This window comes from Xiphophorus couchianus, chromosome 1, assembly GCF_001444195.1.
Source record: "Xiphophorus couchianus chromosome 1, X_couchianus-1.0, whole genome shotgun sequence".
In the NCBI taxonomy this organism is placed as follows: domain Eukaryota; kingdom Metazoa; phylum Chordata; class Actinopteri; order Cyprinodontiformes; family Poeciliidae; genus Xiphophorus; species Xiphophorus couchianus.
In genome coordinates this window covers 9,810,276-9,830,647 of record NC_040228.1, presented here as the reverse complement: position 1 = coordinate 9,830,647, position 20,372 = coordinate 9,810,276, and the positions used below count along the sequence as shown (strand labels likewise).

General features: G+C 36.5%; 1 protein-coding gene across 2 annotated transcripts; it reads left to right on the top strand.

The window, feature by feature from the left end:
* Positions 1 to 507: 507 nt before the first annotated feature.
* Positions 508 to 19,352, top strand: sgk2a (serum/glucocorticoid regulated kinase 2a). Of its 2 annotated transcripts, none has more exons than XM_028021887.1 (14): positions 508 to 789; positions 6,949 to 7,058; positions 7,168 to 7,221; positions 8,137 to 8,198; positions 9,239 to 9,296; positions 10,951 to 11,034; positions 14,479 to 14,610; positions 15,062 to 15,174; positions 15,258 to 15,294; positions 15,379 to 15,465; positions 15,670 to 15,765; positions 16,091 to 16,246; positions 16,541 to 16,630; positions 18,150 to 19,352. In XM_028021887.1, exons 3-14 carry the CDS (start codon positions 7,207 to 7,209, stop codon positions 18,303 to 18,305), a joined length of 1,086 nt encoding a protein of 361 aa, XP_027877688.1. In that variant the 5' UTR covers positions 508 to 789; positions 6,949 to 7,058; positions 7,168 to 7,206; the 3' UTR covers positions 18,306 to 19,352. The 2 variants fall into 2 exon arrangements, with proteins under 2 accessions (XP_027877688.1, XP_027877683.1); XM_028021882.1 differs by having other exon boundaries at positions 6,949 to 7,066; positions 7,170 to 7,221.
* Positions 19,353 to 20,372: the final 1,020 nt, after the last annotated feature.

Below are 20,372 nucleotides of genomic sequence, written 5' to 3'. Positions count from 1 at the left end.
CAGAGATTGTGTCTGTCATGGTTTCCTGGAACATTAAAATTCAAGAAGATAAAATTAAAAATTAAAAAAGCATATATTTATAAAATTGGATTTTATAAATATTTGTTATTATTTCTATCAGAGTCAGCAATTTAAATATACCAAGAATGCTAAAGAACATCTGGAATCGATAAGTGCTGTCTCAAGATGCAACCTTATTATTTTAATAATGTCAATTTTACATTTTTTTAAAATAGCTAAGTCTTTGCTGGAATTAATACAGCTTTCGTCAGCACCTAAAAAGTGTTTTGGGCATCTTTTATAGATTTAATTTTGTTATTTCAAAACTACTTAATGCGTAGATTTGGATCATTTTAAAAACAGTTAAATAGCTGCATAAGTTTTTTTTTTTTTTGATAATAGAACGTTTACAGAGTGCTTTGAATTTTAGATTTCCTTTAATTAGATCCCCCCCCCCCACTTAAATACAAACATATAGCATTGTTTAGATTTTGTTGTTGTTGACAATCAGGCTACGGCGCCGCGGTCCTTTTATTTTGAAATCCATCCGCAGTCTTAGGAAGCGTTGGTCTGTTTTCTCTGAAGACTTCGCCTCGCCCCTTTCTAAACTCTGTAACTTTTCATCAATGATTCACTGCGTCGGACTCGACCTGCTGACCTTCCCTTATGTTTTTAAAACAAAAAGACACGCTCAGATGAGCCTCAGCCCGAGTTGTGCGTTCAGTCTCCCCAGACTCCTGAGCTGAAGAGCAGAGGGCCAACACACTCATCTGCTCCGCTACACCGCAGGTAGGCAAACTTAAAGTTACGCTTTATAATAAATGTCTATTCTGTTCCTGTAAGACTAATAAGAATTGTTTGTTTTGTTTTGGGGACTACACGATAAACCCTTTTTTTAGATTTTACATTATGGTGCTTAATTATCTGTGTTTTTACCTAGAAGTTTTAAAAATAATAATATATTTTTGTGTTAGTAATGTTTGACATAATTTAAGCTGTTACACATTTTCCTCTTTATGCACCTGAGAGAGTCTTGTCACACCTTTAATTATATTTTATTGCAATTCTGATGGACAGTTTTGAAGCTGATGTAGTAATAAAATCGCATGGTTCATATTTTACTTATATGTTTTACGACAAAGTTTGATCTTGATATTCATTTCTTATTTCAACGAGATTCCCCGTTAGTTTTTTATTTTATTTTATTTTATTTTTACAGATGAGTTGTTTTGACCAAGTGCAGCTTATCATTGAAAGATTAAAGAACTCCTATCGCAGCTAATAGCCAGTCTCACTATTGTAATATCATAATATGCTGTTGTTTAACTGCTCAATTCACTTATGCACAATATGCATAATTTGCATTTTGTGCAAATTGTGCACAAAATGCACTAAGAGACCATATTTTTGCGCATGTTTCTTATTGATTTTAGTGTGTGTTACAGTTTTTTATCCGCATACAAAACCTGCAACGTTGCAAAGGTCCACACCAAAGTTATTAATTAACTCCCTAAGAATATACTGCTGCTTAACATGGCCGTCACATGTCCAGATGAGTTCCTAATAACACATAAACATATTCTATTATCAACAGCAACACCCGTGTCATTGGATCAAGCTCAGCCTTCCTTATTTACGTTATTTATCTGCTTGCCAGAACACCGTGTACCGTGTTGCCATGTAGCTGGAGGTATTTGCAGAGCCTCCATTGAGGGGCCCCTGAAACGGAGCCAAACAGATTTGACTTTGCTTCACTCGCCTGCGCCACCTTCATTGTTTTTGCTTCAGCAGCAACTAAAGTCATCAGTGAATAGATATTTGTAGTGCTGGGAAATATGCCTCCTTAAATATTGCTTTTGTTTTAGTTTTTTTTTTGTCAGACCGAAATGCTTAAGGTTATAAAAGACATTTTGATATCAGGCTGAGTAAATAGACAAAAAGAACATTTCAGACAATTTCATTTTGTTAAAATGAAAACCTTTCAAACCAATCAGCTAACCGTATGAGAAAAAGTTAATCCCTCACTTGTTAAACCAGAAATGAATTTTTCTTTTTTGGACAGCTTTGTTTAGTTTCACTCTAGCTTGACTTTTGCCCAATTTGTAAAATCAAGAAATCTCTTCAGTAGAACCTCACCTGCATTTCCAGCCTTAAATAAACAAACGAGAAAGAAAGTCATTAACAGTTGTCAGTCTGGAAAAGTTAGGTGGTTTTTCACAGGAGTTCCCGGCAATTACTCCAAGATGAAGATTTAAAAATAGATGAATTCACCACTGACAGGGTGGGTCAAACCTTTTCCACACTGATGTTAAAAACGATTGGCTATTATGTCAAAAACGTGATGGCCTCCTAAACTGATACAGCATGTAGTTAGGTTTGTGGCAGAAGTTACTTTTTCGCAGGCTAGGTTGGTTGGGATAGCTTTTTTTTCTTAGTGAATAAACTCATCATTTGAAAAGTGATTTTTATATTTGCACATTGTCAGATATTAAAATTTATCAAAAGTATTTAAGGCTGATAAAGAAAACAAAAACAGAGTAAATCTGTTTGTGCCTTGTTTCTTACAGCAGAGTAGTTTGCCATCTACTATGTATTTGCACTCAATGCAGATACTTACACATATTACTGCTATCACTGCCTCCTCAGGATAGCATCTCTCCCTGACGGAAGCAACAAAAGATTTATAATTAAGGACATTTAAGGATTATGATCAATCACCGTAGGTTGGCCTGACAATGTAATATAATATTTAAATGGGAAATTAATGTTGAAACTTTTAACTGTCTGAAATGTTCATTTGGCTGCAAGATTTTCTCCATTAATCCAAATAATAAACATGCCATGTTTCCATATGCTTTTGTCAAAAATGAAGAACCAGTTTAGTCTTTATAACATCAGCAGTGTTGTAGGATCTGGAGGAAAAAAAATTGAAATAAGAAGAAGCCTCATATTCATAAACTAGAAAATTTCTGAAGAAATTTAAACGAGGCCTGCTAAAGCGTGGAACCCAGTGTTCTGATGCTAAGAATTAGCATCAATGCTAAGTTTAGCCAAAGTATAGTCAATAGCATCTGGATAATCAAACGCTTGTTGACTAACATGGACTTAGTGTATAAGCTAAAATGATCCAAAATGCTAATGTTAGCCTAAATGCTGTCAGTGGCATGTGGGGCATCACTAGCATGTTGTCTTACATTGGCTTCCTCCATTCAGTATGCTGATAATAAATTAGAAAAATAGCTAAAAGCTTTTTTAGAGAAAAGGCTAATGCACTAGTCGGGGGCAGTTCACAGCCAATGTTTGTGCTTATGTTAATGTGACCTGAGAGAAAAAGATATTTAAGGCTGCCCTGAGAGGAATATTTAGGCTTTTATTTTGAAATTTTCAGTAAGCTTTTTAGCATTTCGTCTTTTTAATATTGCTCTTGTGGAAGGGGAAACTCTATTTACATATGACAGTGATATATAAATCATGTGGTGTGAATTCAGGCAAAGTCAGTAATTTGATCAACACATTAGGAGGGAGGAGGTATGGGTTTCTAAGCTAGCTATTTCCAACTTTTGTAAATACCACTGTCTATGATCCCCAACCAGGTGTGCTATGTGAGCCTTCCCTGGCTGGGAAGCACACTTCCACAACAGTTGAGTCCGAAAGCTCAGGTTTTGTTTTGAAGAAGACGGCACTAGAAGACAGTAGCCAGGAAGAGAGCACTGTCCAGACCACTGTCCTAGGGAATGATTTCGCCAATCTTCCAAAAGAGCAAACCTTTCCGGCTGGGGAAGTTTTCCGGTTGCTCTGCAGTCGTAAAGAATGAAATCAGCGGAAATGAAGAAAGCGACGTTGACAGTTTTTGTACGTTTTCCAACTCATTCAAAAAATTGTTGGATTACTGCCAGTATTCAAAGCTGGCAGTAATCAATAAACTTGAGTTTTATTAGAAAGTGCCTTTCTCAGAATCCCCAAAAGTTCTTTGAATTGTCATCAGCCACTCCATTATGTGCCAGTCTGATCCATACAGCAGTACACAATCCGGGGAAATATTTTTCCCCACCGGAAATGTCCCGGGTTCAGGTAGAACTGAGACAGAGTGAGCTGTCGTCAGGCATGAGGAACGACTATCAAATTTCATATTTACTGGAAGCTGTTTTACAGTGGCTAGGTTTGTGTGATAAAAACATGGATATGTTAACGAACAGTGAGAAAACTTGTGAAAAGTGTAAGGGAGATTTTATAGGCCTCTTGAAGATCAGTCCCCTCGTTGTTCTGCCTGTAAGAGCTCTCATCAGCACCGCCTCTTTGTTTAGCTGTTGGGTGGATTATTGTAGGGAAACTCGCTGTTCACGCTGCAAGTCAGTGTTTAAGAGAAAAAAAAACTTTCTCAGTAATAATGAAGTGATAGTTTTGTTTCTGCCACGGTCGCCCAGGTCTTGGAATCCAACAGTGATTCCAAATGCAACTATTGACGTTGCTGGACAAAGGGGGAATCAGCTGTACAGTCTTTCCTCCATCATCTGCTGTGATCCTGAGCTGATCCACTTCTATACATATCTGATGCTTGGACAATGGATGTTTAAGGCTGATGACGACCATATTACGATTGTAGGTGGCTACTGCAAAGAAGATATTTACGAAAGGGGATTTGTTTATATTTATGAGAAGCAAGCACCAAATGTGTGTGTATATATATATATATATATATATATAATACAGTACAGACCAAAAGTTTGGACACACCTTCTAATTCAATGGGTTTTCTTTATTTTCATGACTATTTATAAGCAAGAAATCCCACTTATTAACCTGACAGGGCAACACCTATGAAGTGAAAACCATTTCAGGTGACGACCTCTTGAAGCTCATCAAGAAAATGCAGAGTGTGTGCAAAGCAGTAATCACAGCAAACTACTACCTACTTTGAAGAAACTAGAATATTAGGGGTATTTTCAGTTGTTTTACACTTTTTTGTTTAGTGCATATTTCCACATGTGTTATTCATAGTTTTGATGCCTTCAGTGTGAATCTACAATGTCAATAGTCATGAAAATAAAGGAACCTCATTGAATTAAAAGGTGTGTCCAAACTTTTGGTCTGTACTGTATATCTATCTATCTATCTATCTATCTATCTATCTATCTATCTATCTATCTATCTATCTATCTATCTATCTATCTATATATATATATATATATATATATATATATATATATATATATATATATATATATATATATATATATATATATATATATATATATATATATATATATATAAACACATTTTGTAGCTTTATATGGTAACCTATTCTGTTTTTAATTGGTATTTTTCTAGTAAAGGTGCTGAAATTGAGTTTTTTGTATTTTTTTAATAGTGTTTGTCCAACCCCAATTCTCAGAATGCTTAGCTGACGAAATCTCACCACTACTCTTCTAATAATGATTGACGCACTAATCAGTTGACCAGTTAGGCATGTTTAAACTACCACAGTAACATGTTGTTTACAAACACAACACAAAAATGTAGAATATTTTCTGGCTGCCTTTAGTAGAAAGGGAAAAGCAAAATTATTCTTAAATCTACTAAAATAAGAGAGCATACTGGTTATCAAAGTCAAAATAGTGTTATCTATGGCATTTATTTACTGCTATGTCGATATACTATTCAGAATTAGTTTTTATTATGTATGAGATTGTTTTTTTGTTGTGTTTGGGAGCTTGTGTGATGTGAGGGGTTAGCTGCAGTTGCAGGTCAAATACAAGTTCAATTCATACATCAATCCAGTTTATTTAATGTGTGTGTGTGTGTGTGTGTGTGTGTGTGTGGGCGTGCATATGCGGGGCTGTAGGTGTGTGTGTGTATGTATTAGAGACAGTTTCTGTGTGACCTTTGAACTCTTTTTCTGCTATTTAAATGGTTTTATAATTCACAGGTCAGAAATGACCCATAAGACAATCCTTGTACCCTACTGGTGTACAGCCCAAATGGGAACATAAACAAAAACAAAGTGTCACTTTTTCTTATGACGGAGTCAATTTAGAAAAAGTCATAAAATTTAAAGTTGGAAAAACATCGTTTAAGGCACTTTTTCTACAGCTAAACATGCCAGTGGGTCACCTTTGACCCTCAAGACAACACAAGGATTAAGTCACAATACAAAATAAAATACCACTTGTTGCAAAAATGTATATTTCAATTGTCATAGAACTCAATACCTGTATAATAAGCACAATTTTGTAATAGTAGTTTTCAAGAAAACCTGTGTATCACGTGGGACATTATACATTTTTGCTCTTGACAGAAGAATAGCGAGCTTAACCCTGTTAATAAGTCAGGCTGTCTGCTCAAGTCGCCAGGCTTTCCTTCCTGACTTGCCTCCTGTAACTTCCCATCTGATATGAAGTTTTAAAAACGTCTTAGCTCAAAAAGAGTGGTTTCTAAGATATTACAAAATACCCTGAAATATTTTGTAAACATCTAAATATTTCTCTTTTGTAAGTGAGAGAAGAATTTCACTGATTGTTGTTTTTTTTCAGCAACTTCATATCCCATATCTCCACTGTTTGGCACTGAACTCTATGCTCCAAGATGCCAATGTTTGTCATCACAGAGAGGGATTCATCAGAGACTTCCTCCACAATATGGAATCTTGGAATCTTGTTAATACAAGGGTGACCAATGGAAACAAACTGGCAGACTTATGGCAAATACTCAAGAATAGTCCAATCTGATAAAAACACTCAAACAAAATAACAAATAGCAGAAAAAGCCTTGCCTCATTTTATTATTGTTAAAATGTCATTATTGTGAAGATGTAATCTTCAACATTATGTGCTCAGAATGGAAAATCAGTATTGCAGCATAAACCCTGATGTCCTCACAACAACAACAAAATGGACACGCTTACCCATTATACAGACGATGTCCCTCATTGTCTTCCTGTTTTTCCACCAGCTCATTCCTGGGAAACAAGAACTTCCAGCTCATCTGGATCCTTAGGCTGTCACACAGGAGTCAGCAGCTGGTCATCCGCACAAAACACACTCAGACAGCCGAGGAAAAAAAAGGCAAGGTTCATCTAAGTTAGAGTGGAAGCGGAGGAAAGGACATTTATGGAGGGAGAAACGGTGGAAGGCATGTTGACTGTTGACTGAACCCGTCCTGTCCTCCGACAGGTTTGGATTCTCCAGGTGGATTGAGAACACATCAGCCATGGCACACTGCAACGTGAGTTAGCCAAATGCTTTTATTTTTATTTTAACCAGCAGGCTGTTGGAGCATGTGACATTGGAAGTATGTCTGCAGGTTGGTTTAGACATCAGCATTCAGAATAACCGCTTTGTTCAACAAGATGTCTTGAGACCAAACTGTTTCAGGACGCACATTTTTAAGGTCTGGATTATCTGTTGGCTGTGTTGTTAATTATTTAGCTTGTGGCTACTGTTGGAAAATGCCTAGTTGAAAGAAACACAAAAGCAATGATTGAAACATGTCTCTGATGATGGAGAAGATTTGACCGAAAAGTTCTGAATACTTGAATTAATAAGTTGACTGAGTTCTTTGTGTTTGCATCTAACAACTTATCCTTGTTTTAGATCATTTTGTTGCACTGATTTTGTCTCAAAATGACCTGATCAATATATGGTTATGTTATTTTGTATATGATTTGTTCAGTATGTTAGACCGTTAGATGACTTTGTTTTTAAAGAATGTTCGACAGAACAGAGGAGATTGTTTTTTTCTGTCAAACTCTTGAGAAAATTTCCGTCTGGAGTCATCTGACAGACGTAGATGATCAAACAAGTCTGTGTTAGTTTCATTCTCCGTCGTCTGTTTGCTGTAAAGCACAGTGGTGTTTACCAAACCAAACAGGTGGAACAAAAATATTCTTCTTCCTCTTATTCCTATCAAACAAAGCTTTGAAAGTGAATGTAAAACTTTTCTAAGATCATCTGAAAATGGACAGTTTACATGTTGCGGTTAAAATTATTTGCTTTTCTGTGAAGTGCACAGTCAACATTGTAATGTAGAATCCTTAAAAGAGACCCAAAAATGTATTTCTTTAAATTTTTTATTTATAATCTGTTGACTTTGCTTTGATCATTTGAAGCATCATGTGTATTTTTCTCTATATTTTTCCAGCTGCGGTCGACCCCCTCCTCTCCTCATGATGATGTCAATTTGGGACCTTCAGCAAACCCACAGTCAGTAACTCTGCTTTTATTAAACCATCTGTTACCCTTTATTTTTTTTCAAGTTGCAAATTAACCCATAGGAATTGTAATACTAGATCAACTAAAACAAACTAAGCAAAGGCTGGTGAAGTGATCTTGGCAAAAGTGATCCAATATTACTTACCTACAGGCAGCAAAAGTGTGTGGAACTTTGTTTTGAGTGTCTCACCTGATAATAACTCTATCAGCAATACAGCATTCTGCAAGAGTCTCATTTCATGACTAATGTACTAATTTACCACCCAATAAATTCAAACCTTTAAGAGAAGAGTGCAGCAAACAAACCGTATTAAGTTTTACAGAAAACGTTTGTCAAATGTTACCAAAACAGTTCTGCTTCCACCTCGTAAGTCAAGATATTGTTTTTCCAGCAACCTTTTGACTTCTTAATGTAATCTTTAACAAACTGTGGAGGAGAGGCCGTGCCGTGGGTATTTATTTCTCAAGATTAACATTTAACAATGTGAGACTAGCCTCTGGTTGCACTCATATAAACCTCCATGACCTCAGGAATCTTTGCTTAGCTTGTCCGTTTGTTTTCTGGCCACTCCTCGCATTCAGTCTCACTGTGGAAACTTTTGACAAAACATGGTGTGGTAACTTTTGGCAGCCGCCTGCAGGTCAACTCATCTCTTTTTTAATTCTGATATTATCAGAGCTTTTTATTTTATTATACAATTACGTTCGAAGGAGTCATAAACATGTACTTTCAAGATCAAACTTGATTGCCGTTCTTCGATGACCTCTCTGCTGCGGTACTAAACTTATCCCATAATGTAAAAAAAACAAAAAGTTGCTCTCTTCAGATTTGCTTCCAGAAGTTCACACGCATTTGTTCCTCATAAATGATTCACACTGGATCTTTTTGAATGACACCGAGTTTTTTTTTAATTTTTACGTGTGCTTTCTCTTTTGTGAAATAGTCATATTACGAGCCTCAGAGTATGTTGTGTAATCTGATGTGCAAAGCAATGCAGATCGTTTAATAGTTGACTTTCCTGTTGTTTTAGCGCCAGACCGACTGACTTTGACTTCCTGGCTGTCATTGGAAAAGGAACCTTTGGGAAGGTAACTCTAAAACACTTACTTATGTCTGCACTATTAAACTGATCTATTGTTTTGGGGGGTTTTTTTGTTCTTCACAAACCTTCAGGTATGTTTTCTTGGTCATAATACAAGCCATGCTGCAGGAATTATTGATTGTTCTGATAAATGAATACATTTGATAGTTTTATGATCTGTGAGGGAGCACAGATTTTACCCTGACCTACTTATATAAAAGAAGCAGAGAGAGAGAGACAGAGAAATTAATTTTGTAAGATTGTGTCCCACTACTGATATCCAAGCCACAGTCAGAGTGTTTGAGCCTTCAAACTTAAAGTGTGCTTCCTGCCTCCTCACTTATTAACTAGCTGAAATGCAGTGATCTGAAATTTGTTACTGAAATTTACCTTTTCAGTCCTTGGAGATTTGAACATGAACTGTCAAATCTCACAGTTCTTATCAATCCATTTGCCAAATGCCATTCATTAGGTTTTGATTATAAAATCTAATGGAATATTAGTCACACGTCACTCAGTCAGAACCTATTTTGCACTTCTTTAGCTTTTGCATCATCTGCTAATGGAAAAGTTTCTTACAGCTAGTAAATACCACTTTCATCCCCTCTGGTTCATGGGTGTATTTCAGTAAAACTTCCACTTTGGGTTTATCTCTTCTTAACTGAAAATTCCAGCTGGATTTAAATCTCAGCTGTTTCTATCAGGACCGCCTGTCCTCTGACTGGCCCTGTAAGAGCTGGTAATTTTAAGAAAGCACCGATGAAACTAGTTTTTAAATTAACAAATTTTGACCCATCTGTCCTTCAAACAGTAAACTTTTCATTCTCTATTATCTTTTCTCACATTTGGGGTTCTCCGGTGCTCATTTTGCACCCCCGATTTTTATTTTTTATTTTTGTAAATCATTTTGTCAAATTTTCTTCTTTAGTGAGGTTTAATCTCTTGCTGTGCAGTAGGTGAAAGATTTCCAAATTTGTTTCTACACCAAAGCCGTTACGATTTAACCTTAAAACTAAAATGTTTTAATCTAAATAAAAATAAAAAAGTATTATTTTAGTAACTTACCATTTTTTTTGCCCTACTAGACTCTTTAAAATATGCTTTACTCAACCTGTGGCTGGCAAAGCATATTTTCCACCCACTCTGGACCCTTGCTTAGTTTCAAGTAAACATGATAAATGGGTTAGGCATTGTTTCTGCTCAGATCTTTCAACTTCACACACTTTGAAGTCACTGGTTAAGAAGATCGTATCGATACCAAGGAGCAGACGAAAAACACCCAACTCTGTATTTTTGAAATTCAAATCCTGAAACTCATTTTTATTGCTTCATCACTTCAAAACAAATTATTTTTATTCTTATTTTTAATATTATTTGATTTTACGTTGTTTTGCTTTTGTTTTATTTTATCCTATTTTCATTTAGTCATATAATATTTCAGCCAATTAATAATTTTCGGTTTCTTTTATCACACAAAAATAAGATAAGTGACTTTTTTTTTCTTCCTTTGCATCAACCCTCCCGACATTTCTCAGCATTGTGCGTTCCCAGCTGTCTGTGTTGGGTGCACACGTTTGATGAAATGTCCTGACGTCATTGTGCTGAGATGCTGGTGCAAAGTATTTACTAAACAAACCTCTAATAAGCCAACCATCATGCAGGTCCTGCTTGCAAAGCTGAAAGCCGACAACAAGTTCTACGCAGTCAAAGTTCTGCAGAAGAAGATCATCCTCAAGAAAAAAGAGGTAATTTAGCCATTTGAATATGTTTCTCTTGGTATGTTTGGCTATTAAAACTGAGCTTGATCCTGACAAATCAACCGTCAAATACACCCAAAGGCACAGCATCTTTATATAAGTTGAACATCAAGTTATCATACACTTTTCAAATAAATATATCCCACGATAGAGCTTCAAGCTGTAATTAAATCAGATATTTTTTGCTATTATTGCAGATGAACTATATTTAAACAGTAAAAGCAAATAATGCTGAGGACTGTTGGAAACCAAACATAGATGGGAATCTCTGTCTGTGGGTGGATGAGTATCTGTGAGAGTTATTAGTAAACAGAGTTCTGACCCGGCAAGATCTGATCTGTATCTAATCTAATCTGCAGCTTGTTCCGTACAAAGGACACATTTTACAGCCCACAGAAAATAAACCAGGACACTTCGGTGTTTGTCGAACAACACGGTGAAAATATCCGAGTAAAGAGAACCAGATCCTCCTGTCACTCAGAGTGCTCAGCTTGACTCTAGTTAAACTGATACATTGTCTTTTTGGTAATAGAAATGTTTATGTGCTTGTGTGCTTGTCTCAGGGCTTAAACTCATTTTCTGAGAACTCTGCGGTAACATTTATCTCCAAAAGGCCATTTTTGGAGACGTCTCTCTTTGCTTATAATTACATGTAATAACTTTATCTACATCAAATAAAGAAAATGTAGTCATTCAAATTTACAAAGTGTTTCATTTAAATCCTATGCCTTGTCATAAATGACATAAAACACGAGCTACACAAAGCAAACTTTTTTATACTGAGTAAAACGTAATTTTTCCATTACTAGCTGGTAGAGTTTATGCCACTATAAAAATAGTTTTATTATTCTCCATTTTTCCATTTTAAAACAAAAATAAACCTGACTTTTTTGGACACTCTAACATATACATCATTATGTGTTACTAATGTCAAATGGCATCATAAATAGTTGAAAATATGAACAGTTTTCGTTGCAAATTAAACAAATATGATCATTAACTAATAAATCACTCATAGATCTTTAGCCAGAAGATCATGTTTTCATTAATAAATCAACTTGGAAAAAAAAAACGAAACATTTTTTTTGTTTTACAAGAAATATAAAAATATCAAGATAAAAGTATTTAATTTACATCTAATTGTTTAGCAATATATCGCAAAATTAATTGGGGCCTGCCCATAGCAATGCATAGGGATGTAATCCCTATGCATTGCATGGCAGGCACCTATTGTTCTACACCTCAAAATAACTGCCGCTTCCTACTACCGTTAATGCGGCTCGTACCGCTGCGTGCCCCCTCACAATATATATATCAAAACGTGAGGCTCAATCCCGTGAGGGGAGCTATTACTTTTGTTGGCATTTCGAGTAACTGTGGCGACATAATTAACAAAAAACGAGCCAAATTTAACTCAAAACAAAAGTCTAACTGACACAAAACAGTGTCAGTTAGACTCAAAATAGACATAGAATTTAGTCTGCCTCTCTGAACTGCTCTTTAGAACTACAATGACTGAAGGTTAGAACTACAACATGGCGGACACTGAGTGCCTACAAAAGAGGTCTGAGCTGAATGTCAGAACTACAACATGGTGGAACTGTCAGTTACTACAGAGGACTGAGCTGGCCTATAGAACTACTTGTGTTTTGGGCTTTGTATAGCTGCTTTTATCCAACCATTGTTACACATGGGATTAGTGTGGCAATTTAAAATGAAGCTTACTGAAAATTTCAAAATAAAAGCCTTGAATATTTTTACATCATGTAGTTGCTCTTTTTGGCTTTATTTGACTTTTTCATCCAAAGCACTGTTACACATGATATTAGTTTAGCTCTTTGAAATGAAGCATACTGAAAATTTCAAAATAAAAGCCTTGAATATTTTTACATCAGATAATTGCTCTTTTTGGCTTTATGTGACTTTTTTATCCAAAGCACTGTTACACATGGGATTAGTGTGGCAATTTAAAATTAAGCTTAACAAAAATTTCAAAATAAAAGCCTTGACAATTTTTACATCAGATAATTGCTCTTTTGAGCATTATATAACTGATTTAACCCAGCAATTGTTACACATGGGATTAGTTTGGCACTTTGAAATGAAGCTTAACAAAAATTTCAAAATAAAAGCCTTGAGAAATCTTACATTAGGTAATTGCTCTTTTGAGCAATAAATAACTGATTTAACCCAATGACTATTAGACATGGGATTAGTTTGGACCTTTGAAATTAAGCTTAACAAAAATTTCAAAATAAAAGCCTCAACATGCCCCTGAGGTTAGTGCACCGCCTGTGGCGGTGCAATAATATTATTCTGCATTATCTTTTTCTCTCAGGTCAGGGAACTGCCTTGCGCAGCAAGGCAGTTCATTAGCATTAGCATTTTAGCTTATATAAGTTATAAGCTATTTATTTGACTTATTAGCCATGTTTAGTATACTGAATGGAGTAATACCATTATAGAAAACATCCCAGTGATGTCCCACATGCTACTGACAGCAATCACGCTAGCATTAGCATTTCTGCTAATTTTAGCTGATACACTTACTTTATCATACTGAATGGTGCAAGTCCATGTTAGTAAACATTCTTGTCAATCTCCACATGCTATTGATTACTTTGCAGCTTTCTTTAGCATCGATGCTAATTTCTAGCATCAGAACGCTGGGTCCAAACCGACGGGCACACTTTGGCAGGCCCCGGTTAAATTTCTTCAGGAATTTTCTAGTTCAATATGCTACTAATGCAATCATTTGTTTAGATTCACGCCAAATTAATAAAGCAATGCAATCAGTCACAATAATGCTGAAAGTAATCCATGCAAAGCTCAACTGATTGCGTAAAGTCACTGACTTTCAAGTAATCTACTTTCCTGAGTAAGCATGCGGCAACAGTGGAGGGGAAACGCCTCCTCATAACGGGAAGCAACTCCCAGAAGAATCCAGCTCAGCATGGATTCTTGCGACTGACATCTGCCACTAACAAAGACAAAACTACAAGAGCAGAAGAAAAACAAGGGCCATTAATAGTTCATCGGTTAATTAATCTGACCAGGAAAGAGAAGGACCTAAGCATTCTTTTAGACGACGCCGTTTGCTGTGTTCTTGGACATGTTAGTTACAGTATACAGCACGGTGATAAGCAGGAAACAGGAAAAGACCGATGACTTTGCATTTTGCTACACTGTGAGGCCGAGTCATGAACCGTGTCCTAAATACAGGACGTGAAGGGTCAACGGCTTCATGAGATGCAGGTCGTATTTGGAAACATCCGCGCCGTCATGCAGGGAAAAGCAGAGAAAAAACTGATTTTATCGCTCCCTGTTGTGTTACTGTTGTGCATTTTGTGAAAGTAATGTCTGACTTTCACAGATACTGACGTTCTTTCACTGTGACAGAAGATGTCAGTCATTTTGTTCTTCCTCTTTTAGCAAAAGAACATCATGGCAGAGAGGAACGTGCTGCTGAAGAGCCTGAAACACCCGTTTCTGGTCCGGCTCCACTACTCCTTTCAGACCACAGAAAAACTCTACTTTGTGCTTGACTATGTAAACGGAGGAGAGGTACATGTTTGACGGCCAAATACAACAAAACTGAACTTAGATGAACTCAGGTAGAGACTGATTTAGAAAGGTCCTAAAATTAATCTATATTGTTTTAAATGATAATTCACTCTTATGCAGAGAACCCATCAATATTCTGCTTTTATGAAAATTTCATATTGTCACTCAATATGACCCCAGCCATTTTCTTTCTTTTCCTCAATGTTTTTATTTTATGTTAAATTATTATATTCAAGTAGCATTTTTAACAAAATCTTTACTTTTGTCAGAAATATTACAGTCCTATCAGGTGTTTTTCCGCTAAGTGTTGCACCATTTTGTGTTTAAAGACGTCTCTCTCTGTTCCTCCCAAATTTCTTTACCATTCCTCTCCCTTTCCTCGTCACATTTGTAATCCCGCACCACTTCCTGTTTTTTTACTACGTAATAAACATTTAATCTTCCTCTGCAGCTCTTCTTCCACCTCCAGAGGGAGAGGTGTTTCTCGGAGCCGAGGGCGAGGTTCTACGCTGCCGAAGTGGCGAGCGCTATCGGCTACCTCCACTCTCTTAACATTGTCTACAGGTCAGACATGCTGGACGTGTTAGCTTAGTCGCCTTGAAATGCAACTGACTGGTAACCATGGCTTTTGCTTTTGTATTTGACAGAGACTTAAAACCAGAGAATATCCTTTTAGACTCCCAGGTAAGCCACTAACGGATCCTTGCTCGTGTCATTTGACTGTTATATTCAGTGCAGTTCAGGATTGCATGTGCCTCGTGTCTGCAGGGTCATGTGGTGCTGACAGACTTCGGGCTGTGCAAAGAAGGCGTTGAGCCAGAAGGAACCACCTCCACTTTCTGTGGCACCCCAGAGGTGAGTGGCAAGAACATGACAAGCTATAATAATTTCACATTGAAGGACTAATGTACCAAAGAAGTTAACGTACTCCTTTTTAAAACGAGTTTTTTTGTTGTTGTTTTGACTGAAACTTGTGTAATGTCAGAAGCAGCACGATTTCTTTTCCTTCCTTTTATGATTACCTCTACTTGTTCATGAATTTCTTCTCTTTCCCTGAAGTACTTGGCACCGGAGATTCTGCGTAAGGAACCATACGACAGGACAGTGGACTGGTGGTGTCTGGGAGCCGTTCTCTATGAGATGATCTATAGCTTGGTATGTGTGTTCATGAGTGGCTGATCCAAACATTTACTTTTTTGTTTGTTTTTACCATATCTATTTGACCATAGTGTCAAACTCTTATTACCTGCATCACGGTGTGTTTTGAACACCCGGTAGATGATTTACAGAAAAATAAAGTTTGAATTGTATCCTTTGTGGTAGCACTCACTTTTGATTTATTCAAGTATCCTTCATAATTTAGATTATTTCTGTGATTAATGCAGAAGAAAAGGTTTCTGTTACTGTGGCTCATGCATCTTTAGCTTCTGTACCCTCAGTATTATATATTATATTAATCAAAGCTCTCACTCCATTTTAGCCTCCTTTCTACAGTCGGGACGTTGGTGAAATGTACGATGGGATTCTCCACAAGACGCTGCCGCTCCCTCCGGGGAAGTCTGAGGTCGTCTGCTCTCTGCTGGTCGGTCTTCTGCAGAAAGACCCACACAGACGACTCGGAGTGATTGCTGACTTTGTAAGTGTGTGTTTGTCCTAAAAAACTGCAGGCAATAAATATGTCTTGATTTTGTAAAAGGAGTTATGTTCAATACTTTGTTAATTGAGGACCAGCAGAAGTAGAGCTGACATAGCTGGAGCAGCTCCTTCTGGAGAAAAAAGTCTTAAATGACTCCAAAAATGCTCCTAATGGAGTATCCGATAAATTTTGTCAAGTCAACGAGTTCCAATAAAAGATATATTTCAAAAAAATGTGAACAAATAACTTTTCCACTAATCTTCTCATTGTCTTGTCATTTGGGGTTTTTTGCAGTTAGAAATAAAGAACCATCCCTTCTTTGCTCCAATCAACTGGGACGATCTGTATCACAAGAGGATCACTCCTCCTTACAACCCCAATGTGGTAAGTTATGTTCTGTAAAGCTGCTATTGTTTATGTGTTCGTGTGTTCCTGGAGTAATTTTAGTAGGCTGACTTGGGAAGGTTCTCCACTGTTCCATCATGTTTTATCCATCTGTTGATGGTTGGTCCTAAAAGGCTTTGAAACCCTTTCCAGTGTCATGGTGTGGTGTGGACCCAAACATAGCAGGCAGTGGACGTAGAAATAAGTGGATGTTTTAATGAAGAAAATCAACCAACAAAAAATCCAAGATCCAGGGGTACAAGAAAATCCAAAAACAAAACAAACTGGAAACACGAGGGACAAAAGGTAATCCAGTGAGGGAAACCTGGGTAGTAACGATCAGGGTGACGAGATGGACTGGCGAGTCGTGACTGGAATAGAGGAGCTTAAATACTGGGAGGTAATAAATGGAACAATGGACCTAACAAGATGAGATAACTGGTTGCAGGTGTGAGTAGTTCGCACAGGAGCTAGCTGAGAGGCGGGGAGAAGGTGGCACAGGAGATATACTGGGGAAAAAACAGAGAGGAAACACCAGAGAGCTGAAAACACCTCTAAAACGAAAGAAAAACTCTAATACTAAAGAAAACCTGATAAACTAGAAGGCAAAAAGACATGAGGGAGAAACATAAACAAACCTAAACAGAAAGAAGGCTGATCTATCAATAATAAGAACTAGGGGATGTAGAGCCAGAGAAACTAGAAGATCTGAACAAAGAGATAACCTAACTAGAATTACTAAAGAAAGACTAAATGAACCTAACGTGACAAAATAAGATCTAGAAACACTAAGGGGGAAACAAGAGCGATTAAATAAAAATTAACTATAATCACTAAAGAAGCTCGACACAGACTCAGACATACAAGAAAAACAGAACCTAACTAAAGAATAAACTTAACTAGAAACACTAAGAAGGGCTGTAGATAAGAAAAACAACAAGGCAATTCTAATCACACTAAATAACCTCAAATAATAAAACTGAAATGACCGTGAAGGGCTAACCTAAAGAGAACTAAAACATAATGAAAAATAAGATCACAAAACCAAACCCAAAAAACCCAGATTCCTGACATCCAGACAAATCAAAGACTGTTTCTTAAATCCATCCATCCATCCATCCAGCCATTGTCTGTTCACCCTTTGTCCCTAATGGGGTCGGGAGGGTTGCTGGCGCCCATCTCCAGCTACGTTCCGGGCGAGAGGCAGGGTACACCCTGGACAGGTCGCCAGTCTGTCGCAGGGCATGTTTCTTAAATCAGTTTTAGAATTTATTTCGATTAGAACATGATATGTTACTCTTAGAAATCCTTCAGCCAACATTATGTTGTCAGACAAGTATTATTGAGTGATTCTTTAAATTTATAACAGATTTTACTAGTGTATTTGCAAAGGGCCTGGCTTGTTTGGACATTTGTTTCTTAAACCAAAACGTGCCTTTGGTTGTATCTGTTATAGTGAAATGAAAATTGAAGAAAAATCAAGCAAATAATAATCAGATGCAATCAAACTGTTTTCCAGAGAGGCCCGGCCGACACCCAACACATTGATCCAGAGTTCACCAGGGAAATGGTTCCCAGCTCGGTGAGTCGGACCCCGGAGTTTAACGCCAGCACCAGCTCCAACAACGCTTTCAATGGGTTCTCCTTCGTCGGCACAGAGGACAGTTTCCTGTGAGGCCAAAAGATTCAAACTGTCAGAAAAACCAGTGAAAATTATATGTTCTGTCAAAGAAAGGGGACGATTGCTGTTCTGTGTTTTCATCTCAGAGATGTAACAGAATCCCAGCTAGCATAGCTCAGAGGTGGAGCATCCAGGAAATGGAGATGTTCAGAGCATCCGGACAGCAAATGTTTCCTTGTTCATTTCATATGAAGAAGCGTAAGGAACACTTGAGGCTGGATGTAGACTAATGATTAGTTTTATATATATAGATATATATATTTAGATGTTATGGTAAAAAGTAAAGCACTGCATTTCCTTTATGTCCAGAAACTGAATGGACACAGACAAAAATAAGAAATAATCATAAAAGACAAGAAATATCTGAAAATCAAAAAGGAAACTCAACTCTTGCTTGTATAATTTAAATCTCATTTCTGGTGTGATTGGTGGGCTAAAAGGGGTTTTTTTTATCTACTTTTTTAAAAATGTTTTTGTAAATTGTATGATTTTTATTTACAGATAAATGGGTTAATTGCACAGTGGAACAAAGGTAAACTTATGCACAGCACCAGTCTTCTGAAGTCTGTTTCCAGGCTTTTCGCTAGTTACTTTATAAAACAAAGATGTGAACTTTTATTGAAAAGAAATGAGTTTGGTGAGGTTAATGAAGCAATTGTAAATGTGCTTCTTTTCTGTAATAATCACAAATATTTTTATGAACAAAAATAGACGGTTATGTTCCCGGGCTTGAATGTCTACATTAATTTGCAAGCAAAAACATACTTGATGTAGCAGTAACCTACACTGAAGTATTAATATTAAAGCTGGTTTTTATATTTATGTATTGTAACTCCTGAATACTGTAAATGTACAGTAACTGCTTTGCAAAAATAATTGTGCAATGTGTTAAAATTGATGTATCAGTGTAAACACGTGAAGTGCTTCTCCCATAACTATTTTAGTGATAATTGGGGCTAGGTTTTGGATTTAATGTATAATTCCAAGTGAAATAAATCATCTAATTTGTACATGTAAAATAAAAATATGTATTTAAATTCACATGCCAGACGTTTTTCTGTCTACCCATATGCTCTTGATGAAGTAACTACATATCTCTTTTATTACCTCCTTTAAATGGCTAAGTAATCACAAGGCACAAGTGTTGCTATGACGTTTAAATCTGTAACTCTGTGTGCCAATTGGTTCTTCCTTAGCTATAGTTGTAAACAGAGAAGCCAACATTATAAACAAGTGGGCCACACTTCCAGGAGCTCTTAGTTGGTGTTGACGACAAGACAATAAATGAAATCCAATATTATTCTATAGGGAACCCAATATGTTAATATTTTTTGGCCTTAAGTTGTTGTTAGTCCTAAGTCATTCTTTAAACATGAACATTTTTGTGTTTTATTACCAGGACATAATGGTACACAAAAATCACGGTTTGAAGTATACTTTCAATATAAAGTCAAGATTTGTGGCTTGCTTTAATCAAGAGAAACATAAAAAGTAGCTACTATGTGACTAACTGTAGCTTTGTAGATTTTTATTATCATTGAAGGACCACTGGCCACTCGGTATAGCTTCTATATACTTTGGATGGATTATACAATAATAAAACTATTTGAAAATGGTAAATGTTTATATTTTTCGCTGATGAGAATTAAAAAAAGGTTTATATCATGACAGTACCAGTGTTTTGTCCCAATTTATTTGCTGTACAGCATTTTGGACCAGCGGGCATCTAGATTTGGACGCCAGCTGATGTAACTTTACTTTTTAAAGTCGCCCTACAGAACATTGCATTGCATACTTAATTCACATAGACATTTTGCACGTGGTCAAGTATATGTATATACTAAATCTGAAGTACTGTGCAGTTGAACGGCAGGCAGGGGGCAGTAAAATTATACTATACTAAATTATCATATTGTCACCTTCGTTAAGTAATGGCTTAAGTTATTTTTTGCCATAAGTGATTTTGGATAAATAAATAAGTAAATAAACACTATCTCTCTTTTTTTTTTTTTTCCCCCAAAAGATGCTTTAGGTGAAAACATAACTTTTGGTAAATAATGA